This window comes from Balaenoptera physalus (assembly GCF_965194825.1).
Source record: "Balaenoptera physalus genome assembly, chromosome: 10".
Lineage (NCBI taxonomy): Eukaryota > Metazoa > Chordata > Mammalia > Artiodactyla > Balaenopteridae > Balaenoptera > Balaenoptera physalus.
Window position 1 is genome coordinate 113,595,202 of NC_138889.1, and position 22,311 is coordinate 113,617,512.

At 65.8% G+C, this 22,311-nt stretch overlaps 1 protein-coding gene across 1 annotated transcript; it reads left to right on the plus strand.

Moving 5' to 3' along the window:
- Positions 1-293: 293 nt before the first annotated feature.
- On the plus strand, positions 294-15,262 carry MUC6 (mucin 6, oligomeric mucus/gel-forming; the record flags this gene model as incomplete). The annotated part of the gene is made up of 31 exons (XM_082476824.1): positions 294-371; positions 3,560-3,622; positions 4,030-4,270; positions 4,340-4,466; positions 4,768-4,858; positions 4,939-5,048; positions 5,222-5,429; positions 5,616-5,738; positions 6,215-6,335; positions 6,443-6,581; positions 6,670-6,774; positions 6,918-6,990; positions 7,078-7,215; positions 7,495-7,656; positions 7,735-7,829; positions 7,922-8,054; positions 8,138-8,387; positions 8,465-8,517; positions 8,609-8,718; positions 9,174-9,325; positions 9,474-9,615; positions 9,712-9,822; positions 10,173-10,358; positions 10,443-10,682; positions 10,808-10,964; positions 11,135-11,278; positions 11,488-11,550; positions 12,572-12,766; positions 12,862-13,089; positions 13,801-14,540; positions 14,933-15,262. Exons 1-31 carry the CDS (start codon positions 314-316, stop codon positions 15,260-15,262), a joined length of 5,088 nt encoding a protein of 1,695 aa, XP_082332950.1. The 5' UTR covers positions 294-313.
- Positions 15,263-22,311: the final 7,049 nt, after the last annotated feature.

A 22,311-nucleotide genomic window follows, 5' to 3' on the forward strand; every position in this document is an offset into this window, starting at 1 on the left:
CCCCGGAGGGTGTGTGCCAGCCCCCTGCTCAGAGGTGAGTGACAACGGGGCCGCTGCCCGCTGAAGAATTTTCCAAAGGCCAGGTCCTGATAAAGCTGCGCCCCAGATCCTGTTTGGCCACCACTGGACTGGCTGTCCGTGGCAATTACCGGACGGGAGCGTGGGGCACAAGCAGGCGTGGCAGGGCAGGGCCCTTGGCCCCTATATAAGACGTCGGGGGAGGCCACTGAGGCCGCACAGGTGCGGCGAGCCTGCCCAGTGTCCCACGGTGGGAGGTGTCGGGTCCGGCAGTGACCGCTCTCCTCTCCGCGCCATGCTCGGGCCCCGGCTGCTGCTGTTCCTCTCCTGCGGGGGTGCCCTGCTCAGCGCCGGTGAGTTGGGGGGGGCTGCAGGCCGTGCACCAGGGTTGGCCAGACACCCTCCGAGGGCCCCTGCGCGTGGGAAGTTCTCCCAGGCCTTCTCGCCTCTGCGGCTTGGCCGTGGGGACGCTGACGAATGGGAACGGGAGGGGAAGCCAGGCCCAGGAGGCCTCTCCTCGCTCCGTGGCTGCCCCACACTTGCCGAGGCCCCGGTCTCCGCCGGCGGCCTCGGAGCCTGGCCCAGCCCGTGGGAATCAGAGGCGACAGGCAGTCTCCTCCACAGTAGTGGGTGTGGCAGGCATGGGCGTGCGAGGCAGGGACAGTGCTAGGGCCTCAGCGCTCAGAGCCTGGCCCTGTCACTCTCCCCACTGGGCCCTGGGTCCCGAGATGCCTCTGGGGGTCCCCAAGGGGCAGCCAGAGGGCATGTAGGGGGCCTTGTGGGCCTTGAAGTCAAAAGTCTCAGGGAGAGACCCCGGCTCCACCGGGTCCTGGCTGCGAACAGACAAACCACGATGTGGGCTCTGGGCCTCAGTTTCCAGGTCTGTACAAGCGCGGGCGACGCCTCCCTTTTGTGTGGCTGCCGGGAGGACTGAAGACCTGGGAGGCCGGAAGGGGCCGCCCGCCCGAGTGCCCCCAGCCTCACCCATCAGGCTGTTGGGATGGGGGTCCCCTTCCTCCTCCCACAGGTCCCTTCGGCCAACTCCCCCGGGCACGGCAGATGCCGCAGGCCTAGGAGGCGCTCACCGCGGCCCCGCCCCCCAGGAGGGGCCAGCCCCAAGGGGTCCCCTGATGGCCAGGGGGGAAGCCCCTTCCCGCTGACTGCAGGCGCCCGCCCCAGAGCCCCGGTCTCCGAGCCAGCGGGACTCGCTCCTGCCTGCCTCATAGGTCCTTGCCCCGCTGCCCTCTCCTTGGCGGCCCCAGAGCCCCACCAGCCTCAGCTAGGAGCCAGGGAGAAGCGCCAGGCCTGCCGTCTGGCCATGGCCCAGGCGCTGGGGGCAGGCTGGGTGCTCCGAGTAGAGCAGGCCCCCCCGGGCCCATTCCACCCCTTGCCTCCCACGAAGCCCCTTCCCCGCCCCCCAGGCACCAGCCTACCCACCAAGGGTGGCTCTGAGCACTCAGGAACCTTGCCCATCCGAGGCCGCCTCCCTGGGCCCATCCCTGGCCCTGGGGACCCCCAGACCTGGACCCAGAACCAGGGCGAGGAGGGAGGTGCCCGGGAGCCAGGCAGGGCGGGGTGTAGGCCAGCAAGTGTAGTGAGAGGCGTGGCTTTGGGGAGCCACGGGGGTCCAGGCTGTGAATGCTGCACGGGGCGGGGGGGACAGGGGCCTCTCCACATTTCAGCAAACACTCTTTGAGCACCGACTCCGTGCTGGCATCAGGGGGAGCGAGAGGCAGGCCCTGCCCTCCTGGACCAGAGGCCTCAAAGCACCAGTTCAGACATCAGGGTCTTGGGGGCTGGGGATTCCGGGACAGAGGCCCCTGAGCCGGGCCAGGGTTGACCCAGAACGGGCAGGCCATGCAGGGCTGCCAAGCGTGCAGAAGGAACAGCCTGTGCCCCAGCCACCACAGGGCCCGTCCAGGGGCTGAGAAAGGCCAGGGGCGGCGGACCAGCCTGCCCTGCAGGCCCCGCGGGTCCCAGCCAGGGACCTGAGCGCGATGGGAAGCTCAGACAGTCCTAGGCGGGCAGCAGCGACGCTGCTGGGGGGCTGTCGTTCAGACAGTGGGGCCGCAGGGCCGGGCGGGGACTGGGCAGAGCCGAGGGCCGGAACGCAACAGGGCTCGGGACACTGGTGCTGGGTGACAAGGCGGAGAAGGGAGGAGCCGCTGCGAGGGGGCACCTGGAAGTGACCCTCGGGGGCACAGCGGACGCGACTCTAGGCATCGTGGGGGCCAGCGGTGAGCCGAGAGGCGGGGCCCCAGGCGCGGACGTGCGTGGTGGGCACTGCAGAGGAAGGGGGCCAGGTGTCACCACCTGCCCAGCCTAGGGACCCTGTGCCATCGGGCAGGCACCCCTGCTCCCTGGCGTCACCCAGAGAAACAACACTGGCAGCGACCAGCACCGTGACTCGGGAGGTCAGTGTCACCCAGGAACGCACAGACCCCGGGGAAAAGGGGGCGCGGTGGGGAGCAGCAGGGACGGGACCCCGGGGGGCCGCATTCAGCGGACGACCCTGCCGCCCTCCAGCACCGGGCCTCATCTCCCACGGGGCCCACGGGGCCGCAGGGAGGACTGCAGCAGGGCAGGGATGGGGGAGGCGAGGCTGGGCCCGTGCTTCCTGTCCCGACAGTCACCGTGAGCAGCCTCACCAGGCATTTCTCTGGCGATGGCCAGCGCGCCGGGAGGTTGACAGGGAGGAAGGAAGCAAAGAAACAGCCACTTTTAGGGCCCAGAAGAGGGAGAAGTCCTCCGTGGGCCTCAGCCTCACTCAGCCTCTGAGCTGGCGGCAGAGCGGGCACGGACCCCAGAGGGAGTGGACCCGAGGTGGGCTGAGCTGGGAACTCGGCGGGTGTAGCCGGACAGCGGCACGCCGCCGGCCAAGTCACCCACCGACGCCCGGGCACCCCTGCCCAGCTCTCCCTGACCCTCCCGCCGCTTGCAGACCACCGAGCCCCTCTGGGCTCAGGGCTCCTCACCCCCACCTGCAGCTACCACCCCCCACGAGGCCCACACGGGAGCCCACTGGGAGCCAGCGCAGCCGGGAGCCCCTTTATCACGCGCCACCTGCGTGCGCGGCGCCCGGGCTTCTCTGGGGAGCGAGCCAGTGCCTGGAGCCCGGCAGGCAGACCTGCAGGTGCTGCGGACCAGACGCCGCCACGGGCAGCCAGGGCGCAGCTCGCCCAGCCCTGAGCCCCACGCTCGGGACCCCGTCTCCCCAGGGACCTCCCGGCTCCCAGCGCCTGCGGCTGCCCCCTCCTCACCCTCTGGCCCCACTCACCACCCTTCCACGCGTGCGTGTGCCTGGGGGCAGGGCCTCATCCCCACTGTGTCCCCAGCCCCAGCAGGTGACAGCTCAGAGAGGTCCCTCTGAGGCGACCAAAGGAAGGGACGGCGGGGACGGCGGAGCTTGTGCAGCCCGGGAGCGGCCCCGCTGGCGCTCCCCGCCGTGCCCCGGGCCCGGCTCACCCCAAACACGCTGCCGGCCACAGCCCTCGAGCAGAGCTGGGCAGCCCCACGCTGACCGCGGGCTCTGTCCACGCAGGTCTGGACGACAGCTCCTTGGTGCCCCCAGGCCTCCAGAGGCTGAAGGACTCCCCGCAGACAGGTGAGGGTCACGGCAGCCCCCTGTCCCCGTGTCCACCGGCCACGGCCCTGCTACAGGGTAACCGTGTCTGGGGTTTCCACGAGAGGTTCCAGCTACAGAAGAGCCTCAGACCACCCTCGCCTGGGGGAGACAAGCCCCTGCTGCCCCTGCTGGATGGGGGCTAAGCTGCAGCTTCCTGTCCTACAGACCCCAGGGCTGATGGCGCCATAGACCCCAACCACAACACAGGCCTGCGCTCCCGTAGGCAGGGGATGGGTGTGTGGGGCGGGGCCTTCTCCCGCCCACCCTAGGAGGGCCTAGAAATTGGGAAGCCTCTTGTCTCCCAGTGTGGGCTCCCCGGGGCCCCAGGCCTGCCCCACCAGCCGGGAGGACGCAGGGCTCCGAGACCCCGCCCGCTCTCTCCGCAGCTCCAGACAGGGGCTGGTGCTCCACATGGGGGGCCAGCCACTTCTCCACCTTCGACGGCCACGTGTATGATTTCCCGGGGACCTGCAACTACATCTTTGCGGCCATGTGCAAGGACGCCTCGTCCACCTTCAGCGTGCAGCTACGGCGAGGGCCGAGCGGGAACATCTCCCGGGTCATCGTGGAGCTGGGGGCCTCTGTGGTCACTGTGGAGGAGGCGGTCGTCTCCGTCAAGGACGTGGGGTAGGCTGCAGAGCCGGGCCGGGCGGCCGGGGGCCCGAGGGGCGCCTGCTGACTGCTGTCACCCTGCAGGGCCGTCAGCCTGCCCTACAGCAGCAACGGGCTCCAGATCACACCCTTCGGCCAGAGCGTGCGGCTGGTGGCCAAGCAGCTGGAGCTGGAGCTGGTGGTCATGTGGGGTCCGGGCACCCACCTCATGGTGAGGACGCGGCAGGGGTCGGGGGACCGGGCTGCGGAGCTGCCCTCCTGGGGATGGGGGCCCTGACCCCGGCCAGGAGCCTGGGCTTTTTGTTGGCTCAGTTCCCTCCATCGAGCAAGAATGGAGGTCCCCTGGGAGGAGCCGGGCGGGCAGACCCCGGGGTGGCGTGGCGCCAGGACCCTCCCCATGAGGGGTGCTCTGGGCCCCTGGAGCAGGCGTGAGCAGCTTCCGAGGGGTCCTGGGGCCCTGGGAGTCCTGTGCGTCTCCCCGCCCACCCGACGGCGGTGCCCGACCCCTCCAGGTCTTGGTGGAGAAGAAGCACATGGGCAAGATGTGTGGGCTGTGTGGGAACTTCGACGGTGAGAAGACAAATGAGTTTCTGAGCGAGGACGGTAGGTAGGGGGAAGTGGTGGGGAGACCCCTCTGTGGCCCAGCAACCATGGTGCTGACCTTGCCCCACCCCACACCGCAGGCCAACTCCTGGAACCCCCTAAGTACGCTGCCCTCCAGAAGCTGGATGACCCCAGCGAGATCTGTGCCTATGAGGCCGTCCCCAGCCCCCGGGTCCTGCAGGCGGGGAACGTAAGTGAGGCGGTCAGGCTCCCCGGGGCCGGGGGGGCCCTTCAGCCAGGGTGGGGCCGGCTCACGGGATCTGGCAGGGTCCCGAGGCCAACGACACCCCCAGACTTCCAAGTCACATGCGTGGTGTGGGATGTGGCCTTGACCCCTATGACCCTGAGTGTCCCTGTGCCCAGGCCCAGACCTGCATCCGGCTGCTGACCCTGGTGTCCCCCGAGTGCAACGTGCCCAAGGAGCCCTTCCTGCTGAGCTGCCAGGTGGACATGGCCACGTGTGCCCAACCCGGCCGGCACAACTGCAGCTGTGCCACGCTATCTGAGTACTCGCGCCAGTGCAGCATGGCCGGCCAGCCCGTCAACAGCTGGCGGGGCCCTGGCCTCTGTTGTGAGTCCTGGGGAGGGTCGGGGGGAGGGCCAGGGCTCCAGACACGATGCCCCCAATCCCCCCTTGTCTGTGAGACAGAGGAGATCCAGGTGGAGGAGGGGCTGGCCTAAGTCCTCGGCCAGGGTCGGGTGGGTGGCCAGGCCCTGGGCGCCCGACCCCTCTCACGAGGGCCACACGGGCCTGCAGCTGTGGGCCAGTGCCCAGCCAACCAGGTGTACCGGGAGTGCGGCGAGACCTGCGTGAGGACCTGCTCCAACCCGCAGCACAGCTGCTCCAGCTTCTGCACCTTCGGCTGCTTCTGCCCGGAAGGTGAGGACAGCTGCTCTCCCAGGACCCTTGGAAAGGAGCCCAGAGACAGGGCATCAGCTCCGCCCACACCCATGCTCGGAACCCCCGGACCCTCTGCTGGGACTTGGCCCGGGGAGGGCTCTGCCTGCACTGTGCTCACGGCCGCCCCGGGCCACGGCCGCATGTGCCCGTCCACGGGGAGTAAGGTGGAGGGCAGAGGCGGGGTCGGAGCTGGACAGGGCCCGCTGCCCAATGAGGAGCCGCACCTAGCACGAGGGGGCGGGAGTCTGCGAGGCAGGCGGGGCTGAAGGCGGAGGCTCTCCTGGGGCACGCCCCCAGCCCCGCCCCCAGCCCCGCCCCAGCCCCACCACCCCCAGCCCCGCCCCCCAGTCCCCGCCCCCAGCCCCCGCCGCAGGACAGGGTGGGGGAGGGGCTGCCCAGCAGGAGGGCGGGAGGGGTCTCCTTGCCCGCAGCCCCAGGAAGCCCCTCTCCTGCAGGTATGGTTCTGGACGACATCTCCAAAAACCACAGCTGCGTGCCTGTCCCCCAGTGCCCCTGCATGCTCAGCGGGGTGGTCTACGCCCCTGGGGAGGTCACGACAGCCGCCTGCCAGACCTGGTGAGTGCAGGGCAGCAGGAGAGGCGTGCAGGCAGGCAGGGGACAGGGACGGGGACGCGGCGGCCTCAGCCCCGGGGGCCACCTGGGTCATGCCTCCTTGCCCACAGCCGGTGCTCCGGGGGCCACTGGGAGTGCATGGAGCGGCCCTGCCCCAGGCGCTGTGCCCTGGAGGGCGGCTCCTTCGTCACCACATTCGACGCCAGGCCCTACCGCTTCCACGGCACCTGCACCTACATCCTCCTCCAGGTAGGACACGGCCTCCGCGCGGGGGCCCGCCACGGGGGGTCACCGTGAGCACGCCGGGCCCCCTGTGCTGAGCCGCCCCTCCTCCCAGAGCCCCCAGCTCCCCGACGGGGGCTCGCTCATGGCCGTGTACGACCAGTCTGGGTACTCACGCTCGGAGACATCGCTGGCCGCTGTCATCTACATGTCCAGCCAGGTGAGGCCACCCCGCCTGCCACCTGCGCCCACCCAGGGCCCCGAGCAGATGCGTCCCAGCTTCCCCTTCACCCTGCCTGGCCCACGGGAGGCGGAGGCCTCCACAACTCCCGGCCCCCCGTAACTCAGCCACCCTCCCCGCAGGACAAGATTGTGATTTCTCAGGACGAGGTGATCACCAACAACAGGGACACCAAGTGGCTGCCGTATAAGACTCGTACGTCCTCAGCCCCCACCCGGTACCCAGGGCCCCACGAGCCGGGTCCCAAAGCAGGCCGCCTGCTGAGGCCCCCTATCCCCTCAGGCAACATCACAGTCTTCAGGCAGACATCCACCCACATCCAGATGGTCACCACCTTCGGGCTGGAGCTCGTGATCCAGCTGTGGCCCGTGTTCCAGGTGTACATCACTGTCGGGCCCCAGTTCAGAGGCCAGACCAGAGGTGAGTCCCTCCCCCAGCTGCCCAGGGTCGGCCCAGCTGCCCCGTCCCCACCCGGCTCGGCCACTCCAGAGGAGGAGGGGCCCAGCAGAGCCCTGCACTGACCCAATGTGTCGGGCGCTCACGGCCCAGGCCGGCTCCACCTAGCCGGCTGGTCCTCCCAGGGGTGTAGCCAGCCATGGCCTCTCACCCTGGGCGTGGTTAGGGGAGGAGACGGGCTTTGGGGAGGGCGGGGCAGGACAGGGGCATGGGCCAGTCCACCCTCACGCCCGGCCGGCCCAGGGCTCTGCGGCAACTTCAACGGGGACACGACGGACGACTTCACGACCAGCGTGGGCATCGCCGAGGGCACCGCCTCGCTCTTCGTGGACTCCTGGCGGGCAGGAAACTGCCCAGCCGCGCTCGAGCGTGAGACCGACCCCTGCTCCATGAGCCAGCTCAACAGTGAGTGCCGTCCGGGAGGGCTGCGGGGTGGGCGGGAGACCCCAGCGGACGGCTGACCCACGCCGGCCTGCCCCCCAGAGGTGTGCGCGGAGACCCACTGCGCGGTGCTGGTGAAGAAGGGCACGGTGTTCGAGAAGTGCCATGCCGCCGTGGACCCCAAGCCCTTCTACAAGGTGGGCGGCCCCGTGGGCAGCGGGGGTGTGGGGGGCGCGGGGGGCACCCTTGGGGTCCTGGGTGGGCACCCACGGCCCCTGTCTGCCCACAGAGGTGCGTGTACCAGGCCTGCAACTACGAGGAGACCTTCCCGCACATCTGCGCCGCCCTGGGCGACTACGCCCTCGCATGCACCTCGCGGGGCGTCCTGCTCCAGGGCTGGAGGAGCAGCGTGGACAACTGCAGTGCGTACGGGCCAGCGGGGCTGGCGGGGATGGTGCCCCCCCCACACACACACACACCGGGCCTGACTCCGGGTCCCCCGCAGGCACCCCTTGCACAGGCAACCAGACGTTCAGCTACGACAGCCAGGCCTGCGACCGCACGTGCCTGTCGCTGTCCGACCGCGAGGCTGAGTGCCACCCCAGCGCCGTACCCGTGGACGGCTGCAACTGCCCCGAGGGCACCTACCTGAACCACAAGACCGAGTGTGTGCGTAAGGCCCAGTGTCCCTGCCTCCTGGACGGCTCCAAGTTCATCCTGGCCGACCAGTCCACCATGGTCAATGGCGTCATCTGGTGAGCGAGGGGTCCAGAGGGCGGCCCCCGGCCTGCAGCCCAGCCCAGGCGGCGCTCACCGGGCCTCTCTCCCGCAGCTACTGCGTCAACGGGCGGCTGAGCTGCCCGGCACAGCCTCAGATGCTCTTGGGTACGTAGCTGCGGCCGAGGCTGGCGGAGCTGGACTGTGGGTGCCTCGGCTCCTCCGGGCCCGCCTCACCCCAGGCCCCTTGTCTCTGCAGCAACCTGCTCGGCCCCCAAGACGTTCCAGTCCTGCAGCCGGTCCTCGGAGGACAAGTTCGGGGCGGCCTGCGCCCCCACCTGTCAGATGCTGGCCACCGGCACCCCCTGTGTAAGACCGGGTGGAGCGAGGGGCACGCGCGCTCCTCAGAGGGCAGGTCCCACTGCCTGGGGGTGCCGGGGACACCCTGGGCTAGATATACCCACGGCAGACGCCCCAACATCTTCTCCTTGGCCCACAAGAAGATTCCCACAGACCCCTCATGAAAGGCGGGCCGTGCTCCATTCCCACCATCCCGTGATGCACGTGACCGGTGGCGTGGCCGCCGTGTGCTCCTTTGTGAGCTCCCTGAGGACCGTGGGCCCTGCCAGCTTGGGGTGGGCATACAACAGCCCAGCCATGACACAGAGGTGATGCCCCTCAGAGAGGGGCAGCTGTGCTAAGGGAAGGCCCAGAGCAGGATGGACGCAGAGAGCAGGTCTGGGGAGAATGCTGGGGAGTCTCAGAAGGTCCCAGGGCTGCAAGCAGGGCCACCCTCCAGGGGCCACTGACCCTCCTCCCTGCAGGTGCCCACCAAGTGTGAGCCTGGCTGTGTCTGTGCCAAGGGGCTCTACGAGAACGCCAACGGGCAGTGTGTGCCCCCCGAGGAGTGCCCGTGCGAGTTTGCAGGCGTCTCCTATCCCAAGGGCGCCGAGCTCCACACGGACTGCAAGAGCTGGTGAGCCGCAGCCCTACCCGCAGACCCTGGTGGCCCAACTGCCCGTGAGCCCTTGGGGCGGGCAGGGGTCCCTACCAACCCGCGAGGTCAGGGTCCTGCGGGGGTGCGTGTACCCCGGTCACCCCAGAATGCCCTGCTCCTCCCACAGCATCTGCTCTAGGGGGACATGGACGTGCCAGCAGAGTGCCCACTGCCCATCCACCTGTACCCTCTACGGGGAGGGCCACGTGGTCACCTTCGACGGGCAGCGCTTCGTGTTTGATGGCAACTGCGAGTACATCCTGGCCACAGTGAGTGCCGGCCTGGGCCCCAGGGGACCACAGGGGGGCCACGGGGGGCCCGGGGGGCCGCAGGGCCGGCTCCTCCTCAGCGCCGTCTCCCCACAGGACAGCTGCGGTGCCAGCGACTCGCAGCCCACCTTCAAGATCCTTACAGAGAATGTCGTGTGTGGGAAGTCAGGCGTCACCTGCTCGCGGGCCATCAAGATCTTCCTGGGGGTGAGCAGGCGGGTGGCCTTCCCAACCTCCCCCTGGGGCCCCAGGGCCTGGCCTCTCGGGGCCCTCACGGCCCTGTGCCCTGGCCTCCACGTCCACATCACGGCAGCAGTGTCCCCGGAATTGGACAACCGTGCAGCAGGGAGGGGTTCTCCCACAAGCCTGACCCTCAGCCCTCGGCACAGTTTCCAGCATGTTCTGGAACCTTCTGCCGGCAGCAGGCTCTAGAGGGCAGACCCCCCAGGCCAGGGCTGGCCCCGCCACGGAGAGCTCAGGCCGGGAGGCAGAGCCCAGCGGCACTTAGCGGCCACCCAGGACGTGGGCAGGCATCCTGTGACAGCCGCACCCCACAGGGCCTGTCCATCGTGCTGGCGGATAGGAACTACACGGTCAGCGGGGAGGACCCCAGCATGCACTTCCGGGTCAAGGCCAGCTCCCTGCACCTGGTGCTGGATGCCACCATCAGCAGCACGTACCACCTGACCCTCATCTGGAACAAGCACATGACCGTCTTCATCAAGATCGCCCGTGCCTCCCAGGTACCGCCGCCCCTGCCCCACAGCCCCAGGGAGTGGTGAGTCCCTGCCTGCCGGCCACCTGACACCTGACACCAGCCCCCGCAGGACACCCTCTGCGGCTTGTGCGGCAACTACAACGGGAACATGAAGGACGACTTCCAGACACGCAGCAAGTACCTGGCGTCCAGCGAGCTGGAGTTCGTGAACTCCTGGAAGGAGAGCCCGCTGTGCGGGGACACCACCTTCACGCTGGACCCCTGCAGCCTCAACACCTTCCGTCGCTCCTGGGCTGAGCGCAAGTGCGCCATCATCAACAGCCAGACCTTCGCCGCCTGCCACGGCCAGGTGCCCCCCCAAGTGCCCCGTCCTGCCCTGGCCGGCGCCCTGGGCTCCGTGGCCAAGCCGTCAGGGGAGAGGGGTGGCCGCGGGGAGCCTGGCCCCGGCCTGACGCGGAGGGCCGGCCCCCACAGGTGTACCGCCTGCCTTACTATGAGGCCTGCGTGCGCGACGCGTGTGGGTGTGACGCCGGCGGGGACTGCGAGTGCCTGTGTGACGCCGTGGCCGCCTACGCCCAGGCCTGCCTGGACAAGGGCGTGTGCGTGGACTGGCGGTCCCCAGACTTCTGCCGTGAGTCCCGCGCCTGCCCAGAGGCCCCCGCGGGGCCACAGGCGGCATGTCCGGCTGCAGCGCTTCTCCCGGGTGGGCGGCACCCCCAGGGAGGCACAGGCGCCTGGGGCCCGCTGGCAGGTGCGGGCTCCCGGGCCAGCTCTGCCGCCTGACGGTGCCCTTCCCCCCAGCCATCTACTGCGACTTCTACAACACCCACACGCAGGTGGGCGGCGGCAAGTACCAGTATGCCCAGGAGGCCAACTGTACATGGCACTACCAGCCATGCCTCTGCCCCGAGTGGCCGCAGAGCGTCCCGGGCGCCAACATCGAAGGTACTGGGCGCAGAGAAGGAGACGGGAGGAGGGGCAGGCCTGGAGGGATTGGGAGTGCTGGCGGGCAGGATGTGGAGGCGTGTCTGACAGTGGGGACCCTGGGGATCGGGGGAGAGGCCGGCAGAGAGAGGGGAGGGACCAGGCCTGGGGAAGAGGGGCTTCTGGCTCTGGACACTGAGGTCTGCCTGTTCTCTGCACGCCCCCCTCAGGCTGCTACAACTGCTCCCAGAACGAGTACTTCGACCACGACAAGGGGATGTGCTTGCCATGCAGTAAGCTCAGTCCACTGCCCAAGAGCCCCTCATGCCCCCCCCACAGAGCTCCCAGCTCCAGCCCAAACCTCTGGCCAGCCCCCCAGCACCCCCACTCCCCAGGGGCACAGCCAGAGACCAGGGCAGCCAGAGACCAGGGAAAGGGGTTGGCCCTCGCCTCCCCTCCCCTCCCCAAACATCCACTCACCCAGCCTGCGGCCACAGGGCACACCCGGGTCCTGCCAGCCTGCTGGGGTGTGTGGGTGCAGAGCAGGACCTCCTGGGAGTTCGGCAACAGGCGGCCTGGTGGGCACTGGACACTACCTGCAGCTACCCTTGGGCAGCACCCCGGCTGGCCCCTCCACTCCCTGCCAGGCCCATCAATGCAGAGGTGGGGGGAGGGGAGAGAAGATGGGGAGGGGAGGAGGGTGGGGAGCAGGGGTCCCGGCACGTCTGCGGTACGTCCATCCCCCGTGTCCTCTGACTCACACCCTGGGGACACAGCCGAAGGCTCTGAAGGGCCCAGGCAGGCGGAGGCGGGGCGGGAGGAAGCACCCCCGACCACCCTCCTCTTGCAGCGTCGTCGCCCACCGTGCCGCTGCCCACAGCAGGTGATTGCACACATGCAAGGTGCCAAGGTGAAGCAGGCTCTCTCCCAGGGCTCTTCCCCGGCTCCACCAGCCGGCCTGCAGCCAGCCCAGCCTGTGTCTGCCCGCCCAGCGGCAGCAGCCAGGCTTGCGGGTGTGGGGCGGGGCAGGGTGTACCTGGGCTGGCCCTGGGCTGCTCGGCACCGTGGGGGCAGCAGGTGCTGACCAGGAAGTCAGACAGGAGGGGCTCGGCAGGCCCCACTGGGCCCTGCTGCCTGGCCACCGAGCACAGCAGGGCCAAAGGACACATGCCCTGCCGGGGGCCCCCACTGCCCTGAGGGCTCCTGCCCAGCCTGCGTGGCTTGGGGGCCCAGCAGGGAAGCGAAGGGCTCCTCCCAAAGGGAGTGCCAGAGCAGCTCCCTACCCTACAACAACAGCATGTGTGCCACACTCAGGCTTGCCTGGCACAGAAACCAGGCCCACCACAGCCACGGCCAGCACCACAGTGACCCCCAGCACCACTGGGCTGAGCTCCCCCAGACCCTCGCCAAGCTCCCCGGCCACACCTGAGGCCCCGACCCGGACACCCAGCCTTCCAGCCACAGCCACAGCCCCCACCACCCGGACACAACCAACATTCTCCTCGGGAGGTAAGGCCCCCGGGCCAGGGCCCCGGGGTGGGTGAGGAGGCGCCCGTGGCAGTGCGGACGGGGCTGAAGGGGATGTCGGGCGTTGTTCTCTGCAGATTCGTCTCGAACCACCTCCACTGTCACCACACGGGCCACAGCAGCGCCGACCACCACGGCCACTCGAAGGTCGACAGCCACAGCACCCACCGTGACCCAGGCCACAACGCAGCCCACGGGATCCTCCCCCAGCACAGCCACGCGGTCCACAGCTCGGTCCACGGCGCGAACCACAGCAGCCCCGCCAACCCCGGCAACATCAGGGACCTCCACAGTGTCCCCCGCAAGTAAGCATGCCACCACTGCCTGTCCCCACAGAGGGGCCTCGGCGGGGCAGCCCCAGCGCCCAGCCCAAGCTGTGTGGGGCCACGTGGAAGACGGCAGCCTCGGGCCACGCCCACGACCACACAGGGCTGGCTCAGGCCCGAAGGAGGGGGCAGCCTGGCTGGCTAATCACGCTCCTCTTTGCACATCTCCCCGGCCACAGCACCCAAGCCCCCACCCACCACGGCCACCCCCACCAAGGGAGTCCACAGGCCCCAGGGGAGGCCAGGGCTCCAAAAGGCCCCTGACCCAAGTGCAGGCACCGACCCTGGGGCAGGGCCACAAACCTCCGAGTCCCCTGACAGCAGGCGAGAAGAGAGGCCCTTTCCCGAGGCCAGTGGCAGGGGAGCCGTGGAGGGACGGCCGAGCCCACCCGAACAACGGCCGCCCTGAGAGCAGCGTTGAGGGGGCAGAGCCATGCAGGGCTGCTGGGGAGGGACCCCAAAACCCACTACAAGCAGCTAAGATGCAACAAGGGTCCACAGAGAATGCCGGGGTGGGGTTTGGGAGAGGAACGAGATACTCATTCAGAAAACTCCTGGACACACCACCAGGGACACACAGAAGCCACATGTGAGAAGGACGATGTGGAAGGTGTGGGTGATGAACAGGTCACACCCCAAGATAGGGTAACAAGGAGGAGGGAGTGAACTGACCACCACTGTTTTCTACAGCGTCCTCAACACACCGTTGGACCCCTGAAACCCCCGTCAGCCAGGAGACACAGCAGACGGACCCTCCACAACCCCCGGAGAGCACCACAGGCCACAGCACAATGCACACCAGTCCACTGTCAAGAGCCACCACTGCTAGGGCCGAGAGGAACACCAGTCACACCACACACTCTGCATCCAACCCCCTAACACACACCACCACGGCCACACCCACCACGCCACACATCCCTTTCAGGACTCACTCCACCCCCACCCGTTCTGTCCCCACTACCACCCACACAACAGGTCCGCCCACGGGAACACCTTTCTGGACCACCACCACCTACCCCACCCAATCACACCCAGAGAGCCTTCCCATCCACGTGTCAACATCTGCCACCTCCTCGGCGGCTCCAACCTCTCACCAAGTCATCACCTCAACAGAGTCCCATGCTACCTTCTCCACCCCAAAGCCAACTGGCACCCCACCCACATCGACACACGTCCCTGTCACAGAAACAGAGCCCACACCCAGAACCCCGCCACGGACAAAGACCACAACAGAGACCGCCACACCCACAGCCCCACCACTGACAGAGACCACAACAGGGACCACCACACCCAGAACCCCGCCACTGACAAAGACCACAACAGGGACCACCACACCCACAGCCCCGCCACTGACAAAGACCACAACAGGGACCGCCACACCCAGAACCCCGCCACTGACAAAGAACACAACAGGGACCGCCACACCCACAGCCCCGCCACTGACAAAGACCACCACACCCAGAAACCCGCCACTGACAAAGACCACAACAGGGACCGCCACACCCAGAACCCCGCCACTGACAAAGACCACAACAGGGACCGCCACACCCACAGCCCCGCCACTGACAAAGACCACAACAGGCACCGCCACACCCAGAACCCCGCCACTGACAGAGACCACAACAGGGACCGCCACACCCACAGACCCACCACTGACAAAGACCACAACAGGGACTGCCACACCCAGAACCCCGCCACTGACAAAGACCACAACAGGGACTGCCACACCCAGAACCCCGCCACTGACAAAGACCACAACAGGGACCGCCACACCCACAGCCCCGCCACTGACAAAGACCACAACAGGCACCGCCACACCCAGAACCCCGCCACTGACAGAGACCACAACAGGGACTGCCACACCCAGAAACCCGCCACTGACAAAGACCACAACAGGGACTGCCACACCCACAGACCCACCACTGACAAAGACCACAACAGGGACCGCCACACCCACAGACCCGCCACTGACAAAGACCACAACAGGGACCACCACACCCAGAACCCCACCACTGACAAAGACCACAACAGGGACCACACGAGCCCAGAACTCGGTCAGCACAGCCACAACCTCCACGGCCCCGGTATCACACTCTACTTCAAGTGCCCTCCATGTAACCACGTCCCCACCATTCACCACCAACTCCCGTAAATCCACCAGTAGAGGTGCAGGCATGACACACACCACCACCGCCATCCATACTGGGCCACACACCCCTTTCACCACTCACTCCACCCCCACCCGTTCTGTCCCCACCACCTCCCACACAACAGCTCCATCCACGGGAACACCCTTCCAGACCACTACCACCTACCCTATCACATCACACCCAGAGACCCTCCCCATCCCTGTGTCAACATCTGCCACTTCTTTGGTGACTCCAACCTCTCACCGAGTCATCACCCCAACAAGGTCCCACACTACCTCCACCACTCCAAAGCCAACTGGCACCCCACCCACATCAACACACGTCCCTGTCACAGAAACAGAGCCCACACCCAGAACCCCACCACTGACAAAGACAACAGGGACCGCCACACCCACAGACCCACCACTGACAAAGACCACAACAGGTACTGCCACACCCAGAACCCCGCCACTGACAAAGACCACAACAGGGACCACCACACCCAGAACCCCGGCACTGACAAAGACCACAACAGGGACCACGCGAGCCCAGAACTCGGTCAGCACAGCCACAACCTCCACGGCCCCGGTATCACACTCTACTTCAAATGCCCTCCATGTAACCACGTCCCCACCATTCACCACCAACTCCCTTAAATCCACCAGTAGAGGCACAGGGACACCCGTGACACACACCACCATAGCCACCCACACTGGGCCACACACCCCTTTCACCACTCACTCCATCTCCACCCGTTCTGTCCCCACCACTTCCCACACAACAGCTCCATCCACAGGAACACACTTGCAGACCACTACCACCTATCCCATCACATCACACCCAGAGACCCTTCCCATCCACGTGTCAACATCTGCCACCTCATCGGTGGCTCCAACCTCTCACCGAGTCATCACCCCAACAGAGTCCCATGCTACCTCCTCCACCCCAAAGCCAACTGGCATGCCACCCACATCGACACACGTCCCTGTCACAGAAACAGAGCCCACACCCAGAACCCCGCCACTGACAAAGACCACAACAAAGACCGCCACACCCACAGCCGCACCACTGACAAAGACCACCACACCCAGAAACCCGCCACTGACAAAGACCACAACAGGGACCGCCACACCCAGAACCCCGCCACTGACAAAGACCACAACAGGGACTGCCACACCCACAGCCCCGCCACTGACAAAGACCACAACAGGCACCGCCACACCCAGAACCCCACCACTGACAGAGACCACAACAGGGACCGCCACACCCACAGACCCACCACTGACAAAGACCACAACAGGGACTGCCACACCCAGAACCCCGCCACTGACAAAGACCACAACAGGGACTGTCACACCCAGAACCTCGCCACTGACAAAGACCACAACAGGGACCACGCGAGCCCAGAACTCGGTCAGCACAGCCACAACCTCCACGGCCCCGGTATCACACTCTACTTCAAATGCCCTCCATGTAACCACATCCCCACCATTCACCACCATCTCCCTTATATCCACCAGTAGAGGCACAGGGACACCCGTGACACACACCACCATAGCCACCCACACTGGGCCACACACCCCTTTCACCACTCACTCCATCCCTACCCGTTCTGTCCCCACCACTTCCCACACAACAGCTCCATCCACAGGAACACCCTTGCAGACCACTACCACCTATCCCATCACATCACACCCAGAGACCCTTCCCATCCACGTGTCAACATCTGCCACCTCATCGGTGGCTCCAACCTCTCACCGAGTCATCACCCCAACAGAGTCCCATGCTACCTCCTCCACCCCAAAGCCAGCTGGCACGCCACCCACATCGACACACGTCCCTGTCACAGAAACAGAGCCCACACCCAGAACCCCTCCACTGACAAAGACCACAACAGGGACCATCACACCCAGAACCCCACCACTGACAAAGACCACAACAAAGACCGCCACACCCACAGCCCCGCCACTGACAAAGACCACCACACCCAGAAACCCACCACTGACAAAGACCACAACAGGGACCGCCACACCCAGAACCCCGCCACTGACAAAGACCACAACAGGGACTGCCACACCCACAGCCCCGCCACTGACAAAGACCACAACAGGCACCGCCACACCCAGAACCCCACCACTGACAGAGACCACAACAGGGACCGCCACACCCACAGACCCACCACTGACAAAGACCACAACAGGGACTGCCACACCCAGAACCCCGCCACTGACAAAGACCACAACAGGGACCACCACACCCATAACCCCACCATGGACAAAGACCACAACAGGGACCGCCACACCTACCGCCCCGCCACGGACAAAGACCACAACAGGGACCGCCACACCCACAGCATCGCCACTGACAAAGACCACAACAGGGACCGCCACACCCACAGAGCCGCCACTGACAAAGACCACAACAGGGACCACCACACCCACAGCCCCGCCACGGACAAAGACCACAACAGGGACCGCCACTCCCAGAACCCCGCCACTGACAAAGACCACAACAGGGACCACCACACCCACAGCCCCGCCACTGACAAAGACCACAAAAGGGACCGCCACACCGAGGACCCGGCCACTGACAAAGACCACAACAGGGACCGCCACACCCAGAACCCCGCCACTGACAAAAACCACAACAGGGACCGCCCCACCCACAGACCCACCACTGACAAAGACCACAACAGGGACCGTCACACCCACAGCCCCGCCACTGACAGAGACCACAACAGGGATCGCCACACCCAGAACCCCGCCACTGACAGAGACCACAACAGGGACCGCCACACACACAGCCGGGCCACTGACAAAGACCACAACAGGGACCGCCACACCCACAGCCCCACCACTGACAAAGACCACAACAGGGACCGCCACACCCACAGCACCGCCACTGACAAAGACCACAACAGGGACCGCCACACCCAGAACCCTGCCACTGACAAAGACTACAACAGGGACCGCCACACCCAGAACCCCGCCACTGACAAAGACTACAACAGGGACCGCCACACCCAGAACCCCACCACTGACAAAGACCACAACAAGGACGGCCACACTCACAGCTTCACCACTGACAAAGACCACAACAGGGAACACCACACGCACAGCACCACCACTGACAAAGACCACAACAGAGACCGCCACACCCACAGCCCCGCCACTGACAAAGACCACCACACCCAGAAACCCGCCACTGACAAAGACCACAACAGGGACCACCACACCCAGAACCCCGCCACTGACAAAGACCACAACAGGGACCGCCACACCCACAGCCCCACCACTGACAAAGACCACAACAGGCACCACCACACCCAGAACCCCGCCACTGACAGAGACCACAACAGGGACTGCCACACCCAGAACCCCGCCACTGACAAAGACCACAACAGGGACCGCCACACCCACAGCCCCGCCACTGACAAAGACCACAACAGGGACCGCCACACCCAGAACCCCGCCACTGACAAACACCACAACAGGGACCGCCACACCCACAGCCCCGCCACTGACAAAGACCACAACAGGGACCGCCACACCCAGAACCCCGCCACGGACAAAGACCACAACAGGGACCGCCACACCCACAGCCCCGCCACTGACAAAGTCCACAACAGGGACCGTCACACCCAGAACCCCGCCACTGACAAAGACTACAACAGGGACCGCCACACCCAGAACCCCGCCACTGACAAAGACTACAACAGGGACCGCCACACCCAGAACCCCGCCACTGACAAAGACTACAACAGGGACCGCCACACCCAGAACCCCGCCACTGACAAAGACCACAACAAGGACGGCCACACTCACAGCTTCACCACTGACAAAGACCACAACAGGGAACACCACACGCACAGCACCACCACTGACAAAGACCACAACAGGGACTGCCACACCCAGAACCCCGCCACTGACAAAAACCACAACAGGGACCGCCACACCCAGAACCCCGCCACTGACAAAGACCACAAAAGGGACCGCCACACCCAGAACCCCGCCACTGACAAAGACCACAACAGGGACCGTCACACCCACAGCCCCGCCACTGACAAAGACCACAACAGGGACCGCCACACCCAGAACCCCGCCACGGACAAAGACCACAACAGGGACCGCCACACCCACAGCCCCGCCACTGACAAAGTCCACAACAGGGACCGTCACACCCAGAACCCCGCCACTGACAAAGACCACAACAGGGACTGCCACACCCACTGCCCCCCCACTGACAAAGACCACAACAGGGACCGCCACACCCACAGACCCGCCACTGACAAAGACCACAACAGGGAACGCCACACCCACAGCACCACCACTGACAAAGACCACAACAGGGACCGCCACACCCAGAACCCCATCACTGACAAAGACCACAACAGGGACCGCCACACCCAGAACCCCGCCACTGACAAAGACAACAGGGACCGCCACACCCAGAACCCCGCCACTGACAAAGTCCACAACAGGGACCGCCACACCCAGAACCCCGCCACTGACAAAGACCACAACAGGGACCGCCACACCCACAGCCCCGCCACTGACAAAGTCCACAACAGGGACCGCCACACCCACAGACCCACCACTGACAAAGACCACAACAGGGACCGCCACACCCACAGCCCCGCAACTGACGAAGACCACAAAAGGGACCGCCACACCCAGAACCCCGCCACTGACAAAGACCACAACAGGCACCACCACACCCAGAACCCCGCCACTGACAGAGACCACAACAGGGACTGCCACACCCAGAACCCCGCCACTGACAAAGACCACAACAGGGACCGCCACACCCACAGCCCCGCCACTGACAAAGACCACAACAGGGACCGCCACACCCAGAATCCCGCCACTGACAAAGACCACAACAGGGACCGCCACACCCACAGCCCCGCCACTGACAAAGACCACAACAGGGACTGCCACACCCAGAACCCCGCCACTGACAAAGACCACAACAGGGACCGCCACACCCACAGCCCCGCCACTGACAAAGACCACAACAGGGACCGCCACACCCAGAACCCCGCCACTGACAAAGACCACAACAGGGACTGCCACACCCACAGCCCCGCCACTGACAAAGACCACAACAGGGACCGCCACACCCAGAACCCCGCCACAGACAAAGACCACAACAGGGACCGCCACACCCACAGCCCCGCCACTGACAAAGTCCACAACAGGGACCGTCACCCCCAGAACCCCGCCACTGACAAAGACTACAACAGGGACCGCCACACCCAGAACCCCGCCACTGACAAAGACTACAACAGGGACCGCCACACCCAGAACCCCGCCACTGACAAAGACTACAACAGGGACCGCCACACCCAGAACCCCACCACTGACAAAGACCACAACAAGGACGGCCACACTCACAGCTTCACCACTGACAAAGACCACAACAGGGAACACCACACGCACAGCACCACCACTGACAAAGACCACAACAGGGACCGCCACACCCAGAACCCCGCCACTGACAAAGACCACAACAGGGACCGCCACACCCAGAACCCCGCCACTGACAAAGACAACAGGGACCGCCACACCCAGAACCCCGCCACTGACAAAGTCCACAACAGGGACCGCCACACCCAGAACCCCGCCACTGACAAAGACCACAACAGGGACCGCCACACCCACAGCCCCGCCACTGACAAAGTCCACAACAGGGACCGCCACACCCAGAATCCCGCCACTGACAAAGACCACAACATGGACCGCCACACCCAGAACCCCGCCACTGACAAAGACCACAAAAGGGACCGCCACACCCAGAACCCCGCCACTGACAAAGACCACAACAGGGACCGCCACACCCACTGCCCCGCCATTGACGAAGACCACTACAGGGACCACGCGAGCCCAGAACTCGGTCAGCACAGCCACAACCTCCACGGCCCCGGTATCACACTCTACTTCAAATGCCCTCCATGTAACCACGTCCCCACCATTCACCACCATCTCCCTTAAATCCACCAGTAGAGGCACAGGGACACCCGTGACACACACCACCACGGCCACCCACACTGGGCCACACACCCCTTTCACCACTCACTCCATCCCCACCCGTTCTGTCCCCACCACTTCCCACACAACAGCTCCATCCACAGGAACACCCTTCCAGACCACTACCACCTATCCCATCACATCACACCCAGAGACCCTTCCCATCCACGTGTCAACATCTGCCACCTCCTCGGCTCCAACCTCTCACCGAGTCATCACCCCAACAGAGTCCCATGCTACCTCCTCCACCCCAAACCCAACTGGCACGCCTCCCACATCGACACACGTCCCTGTCACAGAAACAGAGCCCACACCCAGAACCCCTCCACTGACAAAGACCACAACAAAGACCGCCACACCCACAGCTCCGCCACTGACAAAGACCACCACACCCAGAAACCCGCCACTGACAAAGACCACAACAGGGACCGCCACACCCAGAACCCCGCCACTGACAGATACCACAACAGAGACCGCCACACCCACAGCCCCACCACTGACAAAGACCACCACACCCAGAAACCCGCCACTGACAAAGACCACAACAGGGACCGCCACACCCAGAACCCCGCCACTGACAGAGACCACAACAGAGACCGCCACACCCACAGCCCCACCACTGACAAAGACCACCACACCCAGAAACCCGCCACTGACAAAGACCACAACAGGGACCGCCACACCCAGAACCCCGCCAGTGACAGAGACCACAACAGGGACCGCCACACCCACAGCCCCGCCACTGACAAAGACCACAACAGGCACCGCCACACCCAGAACCCCGCCACTGACAGAGACCACAACAGGCACCGCCACACCCAGAACCCCGCCACTGACAGAGACCACAACAGGGACCGCCACACCCACAGACCCACCACTGACAACGACCACAACAGGCACCGCCACACCCAGAACCCCGCCACTGACAGAGACCACAACAGGGACCGCCACACCCACAGACCCACCACTGACAAAGACCACAACAGGGACCGCCACACCCACAGCCCCGCAACTGACGAAGACCACAACAGGCACCGCCACAC